The sequence below is a fragment of the Ursus maritimus genome, unplaced genomic scaffold (genome assembly GCF_017311325.1).
Source record: "Ursus maritimus isolate PB19 unplaced genomic scaffold, ASM1731132v1 scaffold_35, whole genome shotgun sequence".
Classification (NCBI taxonomy): Eukaryota; Metazoa; Chordata; class Mammalia; order Carnivora; family Ursidae; genus Ursus; species Ursus maritimus.
Window position 1 is genome coordinate 1,440,527 of NW_024426119.1, and position 20,214 is coordinate 1,460,740.

The 20,214-nt window shown below is 41.2% G+C and overlaps 1 protein-coding gene across 1 annotated transcript in view; it reads left to right on the forward strand.

Annotated features, from left to right (window-relative positions):
- Nucleotides 1-20,214, forward strand: part of FMN1 (formin 1) — a 372,175-nt gene that overhangs the window by 74,344 nt on the left and 277,617 nt on the right. The window contains exon 2 of the mRNA XM_040620429.1: nt 1,603-1,781. Coding sequence (XP_040476363.1) covers nt 1,603-1,781 — 179 coding nt within the window. The remainder of the gene's footprint in view (nt 1-1,602; nt 1,782-20,214) is intronic.

Consider the following 20,214-nt stretch of genomic DNA (forward strand, 5'->3'; position numbering starts at 1 on the left):
TTCCGGACACCCTGCGTCTGCCCAGAGACGCCTGACGTCTTGGATCCTTGTTTTCTCAGCGGCTACAGAATAGTGTTTTGTCAACAGCCTGCCAGAGGCCAGCTGTGGAGACACTGTGACCCGTATCGCCTTTCACTTTGAAGTGCGATTGGAAACCAACCAAACAAGCAAGCACGAAGCAAAACCTTGCTGTTTTCAAATTTTCTTTCTTCTAAAATTCTACTCTAATGTAAAGGAGAAGACTGTTACCCCACAGTCCTTTTACCAGCTGACTTATTCTCAGCTCAGATCAGGTTTGCAGTGTGGCACAAGCCGCTGGCTGGCATCGGGCTACTATCAAAGAGACAATATTACAAGGATTAGGTGTAATAAATGCCCTATCATATATCCAGCAGTGAGCTCTACTGCTAAGTGCGCTGAGCCTAAACCCTTCGGCCCGGTTGCTTAATATTTTGCCAAGGTTGCTTACCAGGAATTAAAAGAGGCCTAGGAACTTGAGAGCTGTGTGGGACTTTAGAGGTGATCTAATCTAGAATTTTCCAAACTATGTTCCCGTGGAACACTAGTGGCTTCCAACATGTTTCACAAGGATCCTTTAAATGGATTCTGTGGTCTAATAAGTTCGGAAAACGCTATTATACAGAGCTAAGCTCCTTTACTAAAGAGTGTTTCAAAGTCTTTGCTATGCTAATGTGACTCGTGGCTCTAAAGGCTACAACACAGTTTTTCTCACATTTATTTGACCACAAAGTCCTTTTGTTACACAACACACATCGCCATTTCAATGGCACAGGCCACCTAGTGTGGCCATTAAGAGCATGGCTTCTAGTGTTTAACTGCTGGGGTTCAGTTCCTGGCTTTCCCATTTATTGACTCTATGATCTGGAGCAAATTGCTTGACCTCTTTGTGCTTCAGTTTCCCCGTCTAAACTGGGGGCACTAGTGATGCCTTCCTAGAGAGCGATCTTACGAACTGCACAGTGCCTGGCACATCCTTGACTATTATCCCAACACAGTTTAGGTAAAAACCCATGTGATACCCTCGTTCCAGAGATGAGAAAAGTGGGTCCCCGATAGTTCACTCATGCAATGTCACTCATTCAACAAAGTGACCAAGTGCCAGTATGCACCATGCACGATAATTCTACCCCCAGAAATGAAGATGTCCGTGATGCAGCTTCTGCTCTAGAAGAACGCATACACTAGTGACTAGTGACCTGGCTCAGGTGACACCTTCTAGTAGTGAATCCAACAACTCAGGCCTCCTGACTTCTGTCCTGCAGCTCGTCCTCTGATTCTGTCCTGAGAGAGAATGGGCTGTGTCGCCTGCATTGGTAAGCAAGGATAGTGAACGTTGAGTATAGCTAATAGACTTTTCTTTGTAAATTGGGGATGAGGGCAAATGTTTTAAATTCTTTGCTAGTGAGATCCAGAAAGAGTAATCAAGACAAGCACTTTTGGAAGAGAGCATACTCTAAAAATACAACCTAGAAAGGAATGTAAGAGGTAGTATGAAATGGCCCACATAGGAGAACAAGATAGGGCTGGCTTGATGTTTTTTTAGCCACCGTGTCACTGATGGTCTTCTCTGTTTTTGTCTAGGCCTCTCCTCCGAGGGCTTCCCCCGGGACTGTTTCAGTGAGCAGACAACAGCTAAAGACCTTCCCAACAGGGATGGAGGTGCATGGTTCCTGGGCTATCGAGCAGGACCAGCCTGTCCATTTCTGCTCCACGAGGAGAGAGAGAAGCCAAACAAAAGCGAACTGTACTTGGATCTCCATGTAAGTGGAAACCTCTGCCGTCAACAGAGATGCATTTACTGTAAACTGTGTTCACAAAACTGCTGAAGCTGCATTTCGTGGGGAGGTCATTATCTAAACATCAGTCAGCTGCAGAATACAGAGACACCTCAGTGGTCTGAAATGTGTGCACTAGAACGTGATTATGTTTACAGTTTACCTGAATGTTTTCAGAGTGCTCTCCCCACGTCAGCTTTACTGCCTAAACCTTGTGGTGGGAGTACCTGTTTGCTGCTTGTCACCTCTTAATATCACTTTTCTAAAAATTTGAGAACATACATTTGAGAGCATTCTCTAGAACGATCTAAATAGCCTGTCTCCCTCACACGTTCCTAAACATTTCTTTCCCTCCAGCTGTTCAGATAACAGGTGAACAGGTCAGCAGGAAGTCTGCAAATACCAAGATGACCCATTTAGAAAACACAGCCTTCTCCCTTCGCATTCATCCATGTATTCATCCAGAACTGTCAACTATACTCTACAGAACGGTGGGCTGGGTTGTAGCTCCTTCCACATTGTAGATGGCCTGATAGATTGACCAGACTGTCATCGTTGTCACCACCCCTCTCCATCTCTGTTTCTTTTCAGAGATGAGGGTGAACATTAGGAATGCAAGAAGGACTTTTTCTTTCTTTCCTTCTTTTTTCCCCTTTTCTTTCTTCCTTCCTTCCCCTTTTTTCTTATCTTCTCCCCCCCCCACTTTTTTTCCTTTGCTGTTGACTTTAATGCCCATCAGCAAACTTGTGTCCTTGATTCCTTTTGATACCTTCCAGTTCATTACTTTCAGACCCAGAAGTATGTCTTTGACGAACATGGTTAGATCTGTAGTGTTTATATAGCTGGAGATTTTCTCAAGTAACCAAGAGCAGATGAACCTTGCACTTTCGTAACCATAGTAGCGTCATCACTGGATGTCATTTTAGAAAAGCATTCAACATCCCAGTTATTGTAAAAGGAGGTTTGGAATGAGCCTGAAAGATGAAAAATCTACAGCCCTTTGTGAGATGAAATGGAAATTTGTGATGTTTTTGTTTTTGTCACCCTACCTCCGAAGTTAGGTTGTGCATCTTAAGATGTGGTCAATGAAAGAAGTGTAACAGTGACATCTATTGGTCAGATTACTTTAAGTTGTGTTTGCTGCAGCAGGAGGCTTGGGGTCTGAAAGGGTTGAAGTGGATTTTTGGGTTTTTTTTTTTTTTTTTAAGTTTTTATTTATTTACTTACGTAACCTTTACACCCAACGTGGGGCTCGAACTCATGACCCTGAGACCAAGAGTCACATGCTCCTCCTACTGAACCAGCCAGGAGGCCCTGAAATGGATTTTGGAAGACTACTTTCTTTTTCTTCTGTGTTTTTAAAAAATTATGTTTATTGTGTTTTTTATTAACACTGTGGCTAAACTATATATTTCTGGTTTTCCTTCTCCCCGTGAATGAAATTATCTCTTATTTTTACTTATTTCAATTATAAAAATCAAAACAATCCTTTTGTAAAATTTGAATTATCTAGTAAAATTGAAAGAAAAGAAATAACTTTAAGCAACCAAGGACAACAACAGTTAACATTTGATAAATTTTCTTTGTATTTTTTACTATGTATGATTTATTTTAAATGAGGGATTGTTTTTACATATAAACATAGATTTTATGTTTCCCCCCTTTTCTCTTTACCAACTAATTTTACATTACTTATCCGTATTGTTACATATTCTTTCTAGATGTGTGTTTTTTTTTTAAAGATTTGTTTATTTATTTGAGAGAGAGATAGTGAGCGAGAGAAGGAGCACAAGCAAGGGGAGAGGCAGAGGGAGAAGTAGACTCCCCGCTGAGCAGGGAGTCTGAACTGGGGCTTCATCCCAGGACCCCAGGATCATTACCCCAGCTGAAGGCGGACGTTTAACTGACTGAGCCACCCAGACAGCCCTCTAGATGTGTCTTAGGTGAATGTATACTCTTCTACTACATTGTATCTCAAAAATTTTTTAAATCATTTCTCTATTATTTGATGTTGGCGTTGTTTTCAATTTTGGAATACTCCACAATTTGGAAATAAATAGAACTACCAAACATATAATTTTTCCTGTACCCTTCCCCCCACCCCCAATATTTAGGACTATTTTTCTAAGATAAACTTGTGATTATTGTCTATAAATATATTTAGGCTTTTGATACATATTACTGCATAAAAAAGATCTATTTTCTGAACCAGCCTTTAATGGTTTATATATTATATATGGTATATGAATTATATTTATATAAAAATAATTACATGAATATATAATAAAATATATATTTATGTTTTAGTTTTCCATTAATTATTTTTTTTTAATTGGGATAGTTTTTTATTTTTTTAAAGATTATATTTATTTATTTGAGAGAGTGAGAGAGAGAGAGAGAGAACAAGCAGGGAGAGAGGCTGAGGGAGAGGAATAAGCAGGCTCCCCCCACTGAGCAGGGAGCCTGACACCTCGATCCTGATCGGGGCTCAATCCCAGGATTGTGACCTGAGCCGAAGGCAGACGCTTAACCGACTAAGCCACCCAGGCAACATGGTATAGTTCCTTTAGATTATTTTCTGTATCAGTGGATTTTACACTTTGGGCCTTAAGGCTCCTCATCTCTAAGTCCTTTGCCCTCTTCAGACAGCACAATGTAACTCCTGTGTTTTAAATATTGATATTATAAGTAAGATGTCCATTTGAAAGGGTCCTACTCATTGAGTAAAAGTTTTGATCACCACACCAACTCCCAAGGAGGTCTTTCCTCTGGGCGGGGGAGGGCTTTGAATAGTAAGGTCAGGGAGGCACGTGCGGCTGTGTGATATTTTGATCAGTTTTAAGTGTTAGGCAGGACTGCTCTGTTTTCAGTTCTGGACCTGATTTGCAGCGTCGATATCAGGAAGATACTTTCCTCAGCTTTTTTCTATAGATATGCTGCTTCTCATTAGTATGCAGGCGTGATAGCTAAAACATTTAAGAATTGGTGGGAGTTTGACACCAAGAAATCAGAATGGCCACTGGCGTTCAGGCTGGGGCTGCTATTAAGTTCTCTTATTTAGCTGTGCATTAATTAAGTTTAGTTTAGTTTTTGTTTTTGTTTTTTTACTAGAACTAGAGAGGAAATATTTTAGACCTTGGGGCCCATTAGTCTATGTTGTAACTACTCGACTCTGGTGATAAAAATAGCCATAGAGGGGTGCCTGAGTGGCTCAGTTGGTTGGGAGTCTACCTTGGCCCAGGTCATGATCCGGGGGTCCAGGGATAGAGCCCCAGTTCAGGCTTCCTGCTCAGTGGGGAGCCTGTTTTTCCCTCTCCTCCCTGCTCCTGCACTCTCTCACTATCTCTGTCTCTCTCTCCAATAAATAAAGAAAATCTAAAACAAAACAAGAAAGAAAGAAAGAAAGAAAGAAAGAAAGAAAGAAAGAAAGAAAGAGAAAGAAAAAAAGGAAAGAAAGAAAGAAAATTGCCATGAAGAATACATACATGAATGAGTGAGCTTGGGCTCCAGTAAAAGTTTATAGATGCTGAAATTTGAATTTGAATTTCATCTAATTTTTCACATATCAAGAAACATTCATCATTTGATTTTTTTTGCCCCCACCATGTAAAAATGTAAAGATCATTCTTAGTTTATGTGTCATTCAAAAACAGGCCATGGACCAGATTTGCAGTTTGCCAACCTTTGCTCTAGACCAAGAGATGGAGATCCCCTTCACTTTCACCCTCAGCTCCACCACTGACCAGCTATGGGGCTGTGGGCACTTGCTTACCTTCAGTGTCTTTATCAAGTGTGTTTTGACAGAATGGAGAGGAATAGGAACAGATGAAACAAAGTGCTATAATATTAAATTTCCTGATTCTGTTACAGGAGCGTCAGTCAGCCCAAGCCAAGTTAATATATGGGGAATGGGAATTATTTAAAGAAAACAAATAGATCTTCATATTCTCAGCGTGAAATCTTTGTCCTGATGTGAGGAACCATGTCATAACTGACCGCAAGACCAAAATTTGTCCCCTAACTATATTTGAAGGCTCATACAACTTTCTGTCTCTCCAGTGCTATCCTTCCCTCCCCTCCCAGTTTTTTTGAGGTACCTTGACGTATAAGTTGTATATTGTACAAGTATCAGGTGTACAATGTAATTATTTGATGTATGCATATATTCTGAAATGATTACTGTAACAAGTTAACATCTATCGCCTCACATAGTCACACGTTTTTTCTTGTGACAAAGCCTTATGATCGACTCCCTTTGCAACTTTCAAATATGCAATACAGTATTGTTAACTCTAGTCACCACGCTGTACATTACATCCCCAGAATTTATCATTCTCATAATTGGAAGTCTGTACCTTTTGACCACCTCCACCCATCTCCCCTTCTCCTCATTCCCTGCCTAGATTTTATTTATTTATTGGCAACTGCCAGTCTGTCCTCTGTTTCTGTGAGTTCAGTTTGTTTTATTTTTTAGATTCCACATATAAGTGAGAAGATTAGGTATTTGTCTCTCTGTCTTATCTCATTTGGCATAATGCCCTCCAGGTCCATCCATATTGTCTCATCCCATATTCATCTTTAGTTACTGAATTGTGAGAAGCTACGGAGGTTCCACTGGGGAATGGCAGGAGGTAAGGCTGGTGTAGGATAGAGACTAGGCAGGCCCAGGGTACCATCTATTTTCTAACCAATATGTATTTCAGTGTTTAAGCAACCAGTGCTGCTGTCTTAGCTGAATGTCAGCCAGACTGCTGTGCAGAGAGGTTCTGTTGGAGTGATTATCTTCTCGTCCTCCTCAAACAAATTCTGTGGGCCATTCTGGCTGATCTACAAAACTCCTGAAAGACGAAACTCAATGCGCAGTCAGTTCGACTTCTGGGTCAGGAGGTTGCTAAATATTGCATAGGCCATACGTAGAGTGAAAAAAAAAATATTTGTTGTTTGTCTGAAGTTCAAATGTAGCTGGTTGTCCTGTATTTTATTTATGAAATCTAGCAAATCTAGGTATCAATTTTGGGGCCCATTTAGAATATGAACGTTACAAAGTCAGCTTCAAAGGGCAGTAGCCGAATTCCACCAAAGCGGGAGCTATCATTAGCCACGTTCCTTAGTTTCTGGCACACGTTGAATGAGATGTGTCAAAGGCAGCTGACTAAGGACAGACTACAGAGCAAGTGGGGCCCAACTTCTTACAACAAGTGCAGTCTTTTGAAGATTCCATTTGAGAGGAATGTCCACCATGGGGGATAGTTTATAAAATGTCTGTAAACACAGGACAAGGTTGGGGTAGAAACGACACTAAAAGAAGTGTGGCCTGAGATTGAAAAAGAGATATGAAAAACAAAAAAGGTAAACAGTCATCAGGGTTGTATACAGGTTGCATGGATTCTGAAAGTAGAATTTGCACACTCGCTTTGAAAAAAACAAACTGGGGACAGCTGGGTGGCTCAGTCGGTTAAACCTCTGCCTTCTGCTCAGGTCATGATCCCGGAGTCCTGGGATCGCGAGCCCTGGATCAGGCCCTCTGCTCGGTGGGGAGCCTGCTTCTCCCTTTCCCTCTGCCCCTACCCCTGCTTGCATGAGTGCGGGTGCTCTCTCTCTCTCTCTCTGTCAAATAAATAAATAAATAAAATCTTTAAAGAAAAAAAAAATACAAACTGAACTCTTCTTAGTGATTTCGGTCCCCAAGGATCATCTCAATCACCTTCTCACCTGTGCGGCCCGGCATTCTCCCTACTGAATTGGCTTCATTGACTGGGGAGGACACAGTATCAGCTCCCAAGTAATGGCATCTTAAGAATGGAAGGATATAATTACCAAGGCCATACCCCACCTTAAGTATCTAAACCATAACAAAAACTTCCATGTATCGATCACCTCTGAAATGCCAGGCACCAATCCTTTGGAGTATAATAATAATATTGTACAATAAGGAGAGAGGTTCAGCCAAGTCAGGGGCAAGGATTGGAACCTAGGTCTGTCTGACCCTAGACCTAAGTACTTCAATGTTAAGCTCCTCTACTTCTCCACTACTTTGGCTGCTTCTTTGTTTGTTTGTTGTTTTGTTTTTAACTTAAGAAAAAAAGTCGTTTAATAGATATGTTAGCTCCCATAATCAGTGAGAAGGAATGAGAACCAGGCTCAGCATTAGAAGCTAGAACCGCAAAATTGTGGAAGGAGCCAAGATGCCCTTCAACAGACGACTGGATTAAGAACATGTGATCCATATATACAATGGAATATTACTCAGCCATCAAAAGGAACGCTTTCATAACATTTGCAGCAACATAGACGGACCTGGAGGAGATAATGCTAAATGAAATAAGTCAAGCAGAGAAAGACAATTATCATATGGTTTCATTTATGGAACATAAGAAATAGGAAGATGGGTAGGAGAAGAAAAGGAAGAATGCAGGGGGGTAAACAGAAGGGGGAATGAACCATGAAAGACTATGGACTCTGGGAAACAAACTGAGGGCTTCAGAGGGGAGGGGTGTGGGGGATTGGGATAGGCCGGTGATGGGTAGTAAGGAGGGCATGTATTGCATGGGGCACTGGGTGTTATACGCAAGTAATGAATCATGGAACTTTACATCAAAAACTTGGGATGTACTGTATGGTGACTAACATAACAGAATAAAAATTATTATTAAAAAAAAAAAGAAGCTAGAACTGCAGTCAAAATCACCCCACAGAACTCAATCTAGTGAAGATTCTGCAGCTGCTAACTGGAAGACAAGACGCCTTGGCCTTTAAGACCTTGGTCTCTAGAGTTAAAGGGGAAGTACCGATGAGAACCTGAGCTGATGTCATGCTTTCCACCTCCCTCCTAAATGGCAGACTCCAGAGCATAATTTAGATTCAACAACAAAGAATGCACGGTGCCTTTGCAGTCCCGGGAAAAGGCCACATCCTTGTTTTGTTTTCTTGAAAGCCAATGAGAGCCTACCACTTAAAGCTAAAGGCCACAGATAGACTTAACCCAAATCAGTAGCATCAGACAGTGGGCCTGTATTCACAAGTGAAGTGAATTCAGAAATATCAGGGTAGTTTGTTTCCTGAACAAGCATGTTTATTTGTATATGTGAGTACATGTATGTGTGAGTGTATGTATGTATGAAAGAGAGAAAGAGTGAGAAAGACAGAGAAAGAGCAAGACAGAGAACATGTGTCTATCCTACAGTGATGTAGGGTAAATGATCAAGAAGTGATCCAGGTAAAGAGAAGAGGTGAAAGTGGTAAATTATGGATTGAATTGGAAAATCGCCTTCATTATTTCTTACAAATGTTGCATCACTTTAAATCATGATAAAGCAGCTGAAAAGAGAGTTATCTGATTTTACTCCTAAGCCACATGAAATTTATCCAGCTTATCTCTCAAATTAGTTCTAATTTTGAAATTGGTGTGGAAGGTTATATTTAAATAGAAATCCTCGTTAATGCCAGTCGTCAAGTTCAGTTCTTTTTTTTTTTTTTTTTAAAGATTTTATTTATTTATTTATTTGACAGAGATAGAGACAGCCGGCGAGAGAGGGAACACAAGCAGGGGGGAGTGGGAGAGAAAGAAGCAGGCTCATAGCAGAGGAGCCTGATGTGGGGCTCGATCCCACAACGCCGGGATCACGCCCTGAGCCGAAGGCAGACACTTAACCGCTGTGCCACCCAGGCGCCCCTCAAGTTCAGTTCTTATGCCATTTTCCATACTTCCCTTGACTTTCTCCTGTCCTCTGCATGTCCTGCAAGATAATGACAAACCTAGTAATGTCTCATATTTCTTTATAAAACGACAAGAACTTGGCTTACCCATTGAACCACGTGAATGGTTAATGGAACTGTGAAATTCACTTTTCTTTGATCTTGATAACACTTACTGTCTTTATTTCCTTTTTGTTTGTTCCGACATGCACTATAATAGCTGTGCATGTAAAATTTGGACTCTTGAGAGTATATAGAGAAAACTTTGTATTATGTTTTTTTAAAAAGATTTTATTTATTTGAGAGAGAGAGAGCATGAGTGTGAGGGGAGGGGCAGAGGGAGAAGCAGCCTCCCCGCTGAGCAGGGAGACAGACTTTGGGGTCCATCCAGGACTCTGGGATCATGACCTGAGGCAAAGGCAGATGCTTAACCAACTAAGCCAACCAAGAGCCCCTGTATTATGCTTTTAAATCCTGGAAGAACATAGACTAGAACTGAGTTTTATAAAAATAGTGAGAAATTTACCTAGGGATTATATTTAAATGCATTGGTATATTGCTGCCGAAGTATTTTATTTGGTTTCCCTAAAATTCAGAGAATTACTTTTTTGCCCCCTTTGAACGAGTTTCACTTTCTCAGTCTACCTTTTCTGTCTTAAAAACCACAGCTCTGTATGTACTCAATGGACTGAGTGCTGCGAGCGTCACATGGTCTCTTTAAACCTTGGTCTCTGGATTCTACACGTATCATCTATGTTCTGTGTGTGTATTTCAGAAAAGCATTTTCCTTATCTCTCCAGGATACACATGGACATTTGTGGTTGAAATGACAATCCCACAGGACCCACTTAGAATTTTAAAGGCAGTAGTAGCCTTTGGCTAGAGAATGTTGAGGGAGTGTTAACATGAGGTTCCAGTTGGAATGGCCTAGTTATTTTTCTCTTGCCTTTAGATTTTTATAGAATTTAATTAAAATATCTTGATTTATTATTATCATTATTTCTAAATTGCTTTAAGAGTTGCAGCTACTGTATAAATGTCCTGTGATAACCTGTGTCATAAACTTCCCTCTCTACCTACAGAAAGTTAATGACCTTGATTCCAGGAACTGTTAAAAACATTTCTTCAGAATATTTCATGATACTTTTTGAAGTGTTGAAAGCGACAGTAGTGCTATGTATACTTTTGTTTAAATCCCAAATTAAAATGATGTACAGGGACGCCTGGGTGGCGCAGTCATTAAGCGTCTGCCTTCAGCTCAGGGCGTGATCCCGGCGTTCTGGGATCGAGTCCCACATCGGGCTCCTCCACTGGGAGCCTGCTTCTTCCTCTCCCACTCCCCTGCTGTGTTCCCTCTCTCGCTGGCTGTCTCTCTGTCACATTAAAAAAAAAAAAAAAAAATCTTAAAAAAAAAAAACTTATCTTAAAAAAAAAATGATGTACAAAGTGGAGGCAATAGTGAATATATTTCAAAACGATGGAAATGCGATTCTCTCACTGATCCCTGCAACTAACCGCACTCCACAATGACAACCCCTATTTATTGTCTTTCTTGTTCAAGGAAGACTGAATCAGGAAAATTAGCACATTTAATTCTTGGAACAGTCCTATGAGTTAAATGTTATTGTTCCCATTTTATAAATGTAGGTACTAGTTCATAGAAGTTAAGGAACTTACCTAAGTGACACAGCTAGTATGTGACCAATAGGTAATATTTTATATTGAATCCAAATATGTCCCATTTCAAAGCCATAGCTCTTGCCCCTTCCTCTCTTTGCCCTCTAACTATGCTCAAGAATGGGGTCACAGCTGTGACAATGCCTACCTTTCTCCTTTGTAATTTTAATGCATTTACATTTATTTCCATATTTTTCTCTTTACATGACTAAATGGTGAGTATTAACTTAAAGAAATCATTACCGATCAAATCAGGGATCATAATCTTTGTTTCCTGTCCGTCTTCAGCAAATTCCTGCTAGCTCCAGTACCCATTGGTTCCCATAATGAGGTGATGTATTTTGCCTCCATTCTGACTTTTCAATGTGAAGGAGAGCTGTTACAAAATACTATCTTTGTTTGACTTTATGGTAATGAAGAGAATGAACATTTAGAATCAGATTGACTTAGTTCAAACCCTAGCTTTGCCACTCCTTGGTAGTATAATCTTAGAATTGACCTAATTTCTTTGAACCTCAGTATTAACATCTATAGCCGTGCCCAGTACAGTCACTAGCTGTGTGTGGCTTTTTTTTTTTTTTAAGATTTTATTTTATTTATTTTTAAAGGTTTTATTTTTAAGCAATTTCTACACTCAACGTAGGGCTCCAACACACAACCCCAAGGTTGAGAGTGTCATGCTGTACTGACTGAGCCAGGCAGATGCCCCCCTATGTGGCTATTATTTAAGTTAAGTAAAATTTAAAATTTAGCTCACTGGGGTGCCTGGGTGGCTCAGTCAGTTAAGCATCTGCCTTCAGCTCAGGTCATGACCCCAGGGTCTTGGGATCGAGCCCCACATCAGGCTCCTTGCTTAGCAGGGAGTCTGCTTCTCCCTCTACTCCTCCTCCTGCTCATGTTCTCTCTGTCTCTCTCTCTCTCAAATTAAAAAAAAAAAAAATCTAGTTTCGCAGTCACACGAGCCACATTTTAAGTGCACAGAGGCCTTCCATAGCTAGTATCTACTGTATTGGAAACAGAGATAGAGATTGTTTCCATCACTGCGGAAACTGACGCTGGGCAGCATTCATCTACAAAATGGGGTTAAGGATGCCTTTTCACAGAGTTATGAGGGGTTTAGGGAAGGCACAAGAAAACTCGAATAAAGAAACTAGTGTGGTGCCGACTTGGGACAACAGTGACACCCTACGAAAAGCTAGTTGTCTCCCCCTTCTTCCCTCATGCATGCTCTTTTCATCTACCTTCATTTCGTTTCAGGTAAATCCATACCCTCCATAATTTTTCAATTGCCTCCTTTAAGTATAAAAAATATTTAAAAATAATACCTAGATCTTTGGTGTTTGAACTAATATTCTCAAGATAACTTTGACCTTGGGCGCCTGGGTGGCTCAATCGGTGAAGCATCTGCCTTCATCTCAGGTCATGATCCCGGGGTCCTGGGATCGAGCCTGCTTCTCCCTCTCCCTCTGCTGCTCCCCCTCCTTGTGCTCTCTCGCTCTCTGTCAGATGAGTAAATAAAATAAAATAAAAAAAAAAAGATCACTTTGACGTAAAAGAAATTAAGGAAGGAAAAGAAAAAGATACGCAGTTATAGCATAGCCAATGGCTGTCTAGTTTTATTCTTTGGGAAGAAGGAGAGTATAGGCCCAGTAGGTATATATGATTTATTAGATTCCAGTTCTTCATCTAAAACTTTAACCACAATGAAATGCTTTCTTTATGGACTCCATACTTTCTGGAGTGGAACATAAATACTATTTGTTTTAGAAAAGCTCAAAAACCTTCAGAAACATGTCCCAGGAAATTCTGTACCTTGGAGAATGCTCCCTTTCTCCCCCACTCCCCTCCAGCTTCGCAAGTGAGTCTCAGCCTTTCCTTCTCCCCCTTACATTATTTTATTTTGTCATGGACATTGACTTCATTTCCAAAGAACCTTGGGTACTGTTTGGTGGAATTAATCTTTGAAATATTTGATAGTAAGACCATAACCAGTAGTGTACTAAGTATTTTCAGGCTTGATTTTTGTATTTGTAAGAGTAAGGAAATTTTAAATGAACTAACACCTTTGATGACTAATGAGTTGGCCTAAAAACAAAGCAAGAAAATGGTCAGTGCTCTGCTGTTGCTGACCTGGGCACTTTCCAGGCCAGCCCCTGTCTGGAAGCATCCCTTCCCCACAGTGGGAGAAAGTCACAGTCCTAAGGGATCACACTCTTGAGTTTCAGCAGCAGTATGTGTCAACAGACTCTTCAGAAAAAGATTTTCTTGAGAAAATCCAAATTCATGGATTATTTTTTCTTTTTTTTAAAGATTTTATTTATTTATTTATTTATTTATTTATTTATTTATTTGACAGAGAGAGACAGCCAGCGAGAGAGGGAACACAAACGGCGGGAGTGGGAGAGGAAGAAGCAGGCTCCCAGCAGAGCAGGGAGCCCGAAGCGGGGCTCGATCCCAGGACTCTGGGATCACGCCCTGAGCCGAAGGCAGACGCTCAATGACTGAGCCACCCAGGCGCCCTGTTTTTTTTTTTTTTTCCTGAAATGATTAAGTTGGTTTAAAAATCATCTTGGAGGGTCCCCTGAGTGGCTCAGTGCGTTAAGCATTGGACTTGATTTCAGCTCAGGTCATGATCTCAGGGTTGTGAGATTGAGTCCCAGGTTGGGCTCCATACTCAGCGGGGAGTCTGCTTGGAATTCTCTCCCTCTGCCCCTCCCCCAACTCACACGTTGTTCACACGTTGTTCTCTCTCTCAAATAAATAAATAAATAAAATCTATTTTTAAAAATCGTCTTGGAGCATAGGAAAAGTAATAAAGAACATGATGAACTTTGTCTCCCACAGTGGCCATCTGGGAGAATTTTAAAGTAATTCACTCCCTTTAGGTGATACAGATGGACAAAACAATCCAGAGAGTCTTGGCCCTGAAACACCCAAAGGGATCCCTTGCAAGAGTTTCCTTGGACGCTCTCTTCACTCTTGGCGCAGCTGTGGCATGGTTAGGTGTGGTACTCAGTAGGCCTTTCTGTAACACACGATCCCGTTCAAACCAACTAGCTCCACTGCCCACGTGCCTATGCGGAAGGAATTGGGAGGGGCCGCTTCCTCTCAGCTGGGCCGTCAGCTCATCAATAAATACTTGTTCCGTATTGACAAGGTTAAAAAAAAAAATCTTAGATGCTGGTTGGTGGCTCTAAGAAGGTTGCTGCTTTGCTAAGAAAATATATCTTACCTATAGAGTACGTACTCCGTGCCAGGCATTGATCAGAGTGCCAAATATATTAGTTCACTTAGTGCTCCTAAGCACCCAGGAAGTCGGTCCTTTTCTCGTTCCCAGTATCCTGGTGAGGCGGCTGAGGCATAGCTTGCTTGCCCAAGGTCCACCTTCTTGAAGGAGCAGAGTAGGTTGTGAGCCCAAGACCCAAGGCCAGGATCTTTACAGCGCACACCTGCCCTGGTTCCTGATCATTGAAAGACCACACACACTGCTCTCTTATTTGCTTCCATCCTCACAAGCATGTCCCAGGCTCTCTTTTTAACTTTCAGAGTCTTCTCGTTTGTTACCAACATTCAACCCATTTCCCCTGAAGATTTGAGACTGCTCAGGGGAGCCAGTCTTGGAAACATTTTACACTAAGACTGCTCAGTGGAAAAAAGCCTTCATCACTGAGACCTGCCCTTGCCATAGGGTAGGTGCAGCCTGTTGGGTGTTTAAAAGGCAATTAGTAGAAACAGTTGCTGGCTCCTCTCAGGCTGACCTCGAGGGGCTGTCCTAAGCGTTGTGTTAGTGCAGAGGGAAGCCGCACCGGGAAGGCACGGAAGGCACTACAAAACTGAAACAGAAAGGGAAGCTTACGGAGGTCTCTGGCTTTGTCTGTTATTTGGTGTCATGACTCCGTTTCGAGGATGTGGAAAGCAAACCTAAGGAGGATGCTGTTCAGGAAGAAGGTAAGCTCACAGGCCAGGGGCAGCAGGGAGTCGGGAGGTGGACAGGAGTTAGGAGACCTCGTGTCCCATCTCGTTGCCGCTCGAGAGCCGTGTGAACTGCTACCAGTTCTTGAGCTTCGCGTGACTTCACCTGGCTTCGTCTTTATTTTTTATTAAAGATTTTTTTTTAATTTATTTATTAGACAGAGATAGAGACAGCCAGTGAGAGAGGGAACACAAGCAGGGGGAGTGGGAGAGGAAGAAGCAGGCTCATAGCAGAGGAGCCTGATGTGGCCTCGATCCCATAACGCCGGGATCATGCCCTGAGCCGAAGGCAGACGCTTAACCGCTGTGCCACCCAGGCGCCCCTGGCTTCGTCTTTAAACAAAAATGCTGAAGTAGTTGATTTCTAGTCTTTCTGAAGTCCCGTTCAGCTTCCCAGCAGTTTGATTCTACCCACATTCTTTCATAACCCTAAACTCCTTTCATAGGATGTCGTTCCTGAAACAAGTGTCTTTTCAGAGTGCTTGTGATGTCCTAATTTCCTCAGGTCTCACCATTCGTATCAGACTTCAGGTACTAAGTTAACACATCCTTCCTAAACCCCAAAACCCATTTCTGCCCATTATCCCGCTCACATCTTTATCCATAGTTTACTTACTCTCCCGAGTCCACTGGTCTAAACTTGTCTTCCGCAGAAATAGTTTCTACACCCTTACTTACCCTTAGTAATTTTAGCTCCTTTCTACTTTTCTCAAGCAATCATCACATGAAGCTAGTTGAACCACTTTAGAAGCTGGAAGCAATTAGTCATTAAAAACAGGCCCTTCTAGAACTTGAAGTAATTTGGGTAAGAGAAACAGGAGGAGAATCTTGTAGCCTAACACCGTGAAATTAATCTCACTTGCTTTACTTTTCCCTTGCCTTTCTGGGGTTTAATGAGAATGTGGGGGAGGAATTATCTAAACTGAATGATGTGGGGGAGGGTTGCAAAGAGTAGAGGTTGGGAGGACTTTAGGAGGTTTTTCTTTTAGGCAATGTCCAATTTCTGCAATTGAGTTAAACAATACTTGTTAATGCTGATTCTTCTAATCTTATGAGAGCCAAGAAGCTAGGTTCTACTGATGGCTCTCAGGCGATGGGCCTTTTACTGCAACACTCTTGTAGGCTTCTTTCACCAGGTAACAGTTTGTTGGACTGATTTTCTTATCATGAAGTACAGTTGCCTTTTGCCCCAGTCTGGGAGGATGGTGAGATCGGAGAAACATGGAGAATTCACTGCTAGTAAATTCTCCACACAAATATGTGTCCAGGTTTCAAGTAGCTGGGTACCAATTTTTTTTTTTTTTAAGATTTTATTTATTTGAGAGAGTGAGCACGAATGAGGGAGAGGGGCAGAAGGTGAGGGAGAAGCAGGCTCCCTGCTGAGAAGGAAGCCTGATGCCGGGCTCAATCCCAGGGCCCTGAGATCATGACCTGAGCTGAAGGCAGACGCTTAACTGACTGAGCCACCCAGGTGCCCCTGGGTACCGATTGTTTTTAACAAATAGTTACAAAGAACATCACATGGGTCAAATGCTACCTGTTTTAACTTAGTTGTCTAAGGTGGATCACTTTATCTGGCCTCTTGCGTAGGTATAGCTTTTATAAGGCTTAAGGGTCTTGAGGTTAGAACTGTCAAGGAGCATGAATGTCCTGTCCCCTCCTAGCTGGACTAAGAATCAGATGGACAGGAGACAGATTAACAGGAGAAAATCAAATTTAATTTCATACATACAGGGAATCCACAAAGACATGGAAATTCCAAAGATAGGCAAAATGAGGTATATATGTTATCCTAAACTAAGGAGAAGGGGGTAGGGGTCTGGAACTTTGAAGGGAAGGAATGCAATTCACAGGACAACAAGAGCAGATGTCTGGTACTAGATGTTTGTCCTGCCGTACAGATGCGTCACTCAGATAAAATTTATCTCTGGTAATAACCATTATTCTGGGGAAGACCCCCAATTTAGAATCTTTTGTGTAGTTAAGGGAGGGGCAAAAGTTTCTCTTGAGCCTGCAAGGTCTCGATTGCCTTCAACACCAAATAACCTTCATGCCACAGTGGCCCATCTTCGGGTGGCCTGCCCTTGACCCGTACAGAACAAAAGAGCTTCAGGGGAGGTTGTAAAGGAGAAAGTCTTGGCTGATACTGGCTTTGTGTAGTAGGTATTTAATAAGTAGGCATCACAGAGTAAGACACTGAGATAAATGAAGTCCAAGAGAAGTGATTATTTTTTCTGCCTGAAAATGTTAAAGCATTAAATAGATTCATTTTTCAAGACCAATCAACTAAGGTCAAATTTGTAGGCTTCTTAAAAATCCTAGAAGAGAGCACAGGCCGTAATGTCTCCGATGCTGGCTGTAACAATATATTTCTATATATGTCTCCTGAGGCAAGGGAAATAAAAGCAAAAATAAACTATTGGGACTATGTCAAAATAAAAAGTTTCTGCACAGTGAAACAAACAATCAACAAAACTAAAAGACAACCTACTGAATGGGAGGAGATATTTGCAAATGACCTATTCAATAAAGGGTTGATATCCAAAATATGTAAAGAGCTGATACAACTCAACACCCCAAAAACAAATAATCCAATTAAAAATAGGCAGAACATATGAACAGACATTTCTCCAAAGAGGACATACAGATTGGCCAAAAGACACACAAGCAGATGTTCAACTATCACTCTTCAGCAGAGAAATGCAAATCAAAACTACGATGAGATATCACCTCACGCCTGTCAGAATGGCTAAAATCAACAACACAAAAAACAAGAAGTGTTGGCGAGGATGTGGAGGAAAAAAACCCTCTTGAACTGTTGGTGGCAAATTGGTATAGCCATTGTAGAAACAGTATGGAGGTTCCCCAAAAAGTTAAAAATAGAACTACCCTACAACCCAGAAATTGCCCTATTGGGTATTTTCCCCCTGAATAAAAAAACACTAACTCAAAGGGATACACGCACCCCTATGTTTATTGCAGGATTATTTACAATAGCCAAGATATAAAAGTAACCCTAGTGTCTATTGATAGATTAATGGATAAAGAAGTGGTATATATATTTATAAATATAAATTTATATTTATAAATTTATATTTATAAATATAAATATAAAATTTCTTTATCCATTAATTATATATATTACATATAATTATTACATATAATAATACATCTATTATTATATGTAGTAATTATATGTATACTTAACCATATATACGTGGTATAGATATTTATATATATAAAAATATATTTGTGGTCTATATACCATATATATGTGGTATATATATATATAGATAGATAGAAATGTTCTGTTATATGTACATATAACAGAATATTTTTCAGCCATAGGAAAGCATGAAATCTTGCCATTTGCCACAACATGGATAAAGTAGAGAGTATAATGCTAACCAAAATAAGTCTATTAGAGAAAGACAAATACCTTATGATTTCACTCACATGGAATTTAAGAATGAGCAAAGGAAATGAGCAAAGGAAAGAGAGAAACAGACAGACTGAGAAACATAAACCAAGAAACAGCCTTTTAACTCTAGAGCATAAACTGTTGGTAACCAGAGGGGAGGTGGGCGGGACGATGGGGGAAACAGTGGAGGGGGATTGAAGAGTACACTTATCGTGATGAAAAATAGATTAAAATGATTTTAAAATTTTGTGGGCTTCTTATTTGAACATACGGGCACACATTTTTCAGTTCCTTAAGTGACCAGCAACAGTGACATTTCTCACAGTGTGAGAGAGTCTCTATTCAAAGATGTGTTTGCAATACCTACCATGCTGCTCTTTCTTCCTCGTCTTCCTGTTTGGATGGTCCCCGCTTGCTTTCATTCAGAATTGTTCTGGGTCCAACTATTGTGATTCAGACTGAGTTTAGAGTGTGAAGTATGTACAATGTAAGAACAAAGTGTCACCTCTTTCTTGGCTGATTTCCCCCACTGAACTTCATGTTTCCGAACATGGAGGGTTGGAGTTCTCTTCATCTGTATATCCCCAGAGCCTCGTACATAGTCAGTGCTTAAAAATGATGGTTGGGTGAATACATCTTTGTAATAGAATTATGCTTCATAAATGCAGGAGAATTGCATGGGGAGAGCCTCTTACTGTGTTTGAGTCTAGAGGATTCTGTGTCTTGTCTGGGACTAGTACACAAGGTGGCTCAGAAACTTGTTCTGGAAATCAATAATTAGTTAGGTCTGAGAAAATGGAACCTCCCAGTTAAAAAGGACGACACCAAATAGGTGTCACGTCTCTTCCCCACACTCCTGTGTTGGATGGATGCTCTGTGTACTTCTTAAAAAGACAGATCATATGATCTGGTGTGGTGATTCCTTTTTTCCTCAGTCTTGAAGAAGCAGAAGTCTGATTTTTATCGACGGGCATTTCCTCTGGACAGGAAGCTGTTCTAAGATTTAAATGGTGCCGATAAAGTTTTCTGTGTGTCACGGTGGCCTTCTGATTAAGCGTGCCCTAATTAGTAATCCCAAACCTACGAGCGTCAGGAGCAAGTGGGAAAGTCTCCATTGAGACACAAGGTCAAATCAGGGACCAGGAAGTGACGTCTTAACTTTCCCGTAGGGGTTGGTGGGATGGTATAATATGTACTCTGTGTGTGTGAGGGCTCCTTTTGAATGCATTGCTAGAAATGTGTTGCAATCAGGATTTCCCATTCTTAATACTTTTTGGGGAACATGATTCGAGTCCTCAGTGTGATAGTCACAGCTGTTCCCTGATGCAGACCAAGCAAGACTTGTTTTGCTTGTGGCTACAGCCTCTACTTTGCAGAATAAACTGCCGTTTGTGTTTAACGCTTGGGCTCAATCTTCTTGCGGCTTTGCTCAAAGAGCTGGTGATTACTTTAAAGCCAGTTTGACTGTTGTCCTGATCCAGCACAGGAACTTGTCCATCCCAGGTGCTTGCTAAATGCCTGCTGACTGGACCGAATTTCAGAAACACTGAGACCTTCGGGTACGACAGGAAGCTGTCCCCAGAGGCAGCTAGCCATGCACCTGGGAAACAGAGCCACAATTTTTCCACGTCCTCGGTTGCTAGGTTCCCAGCA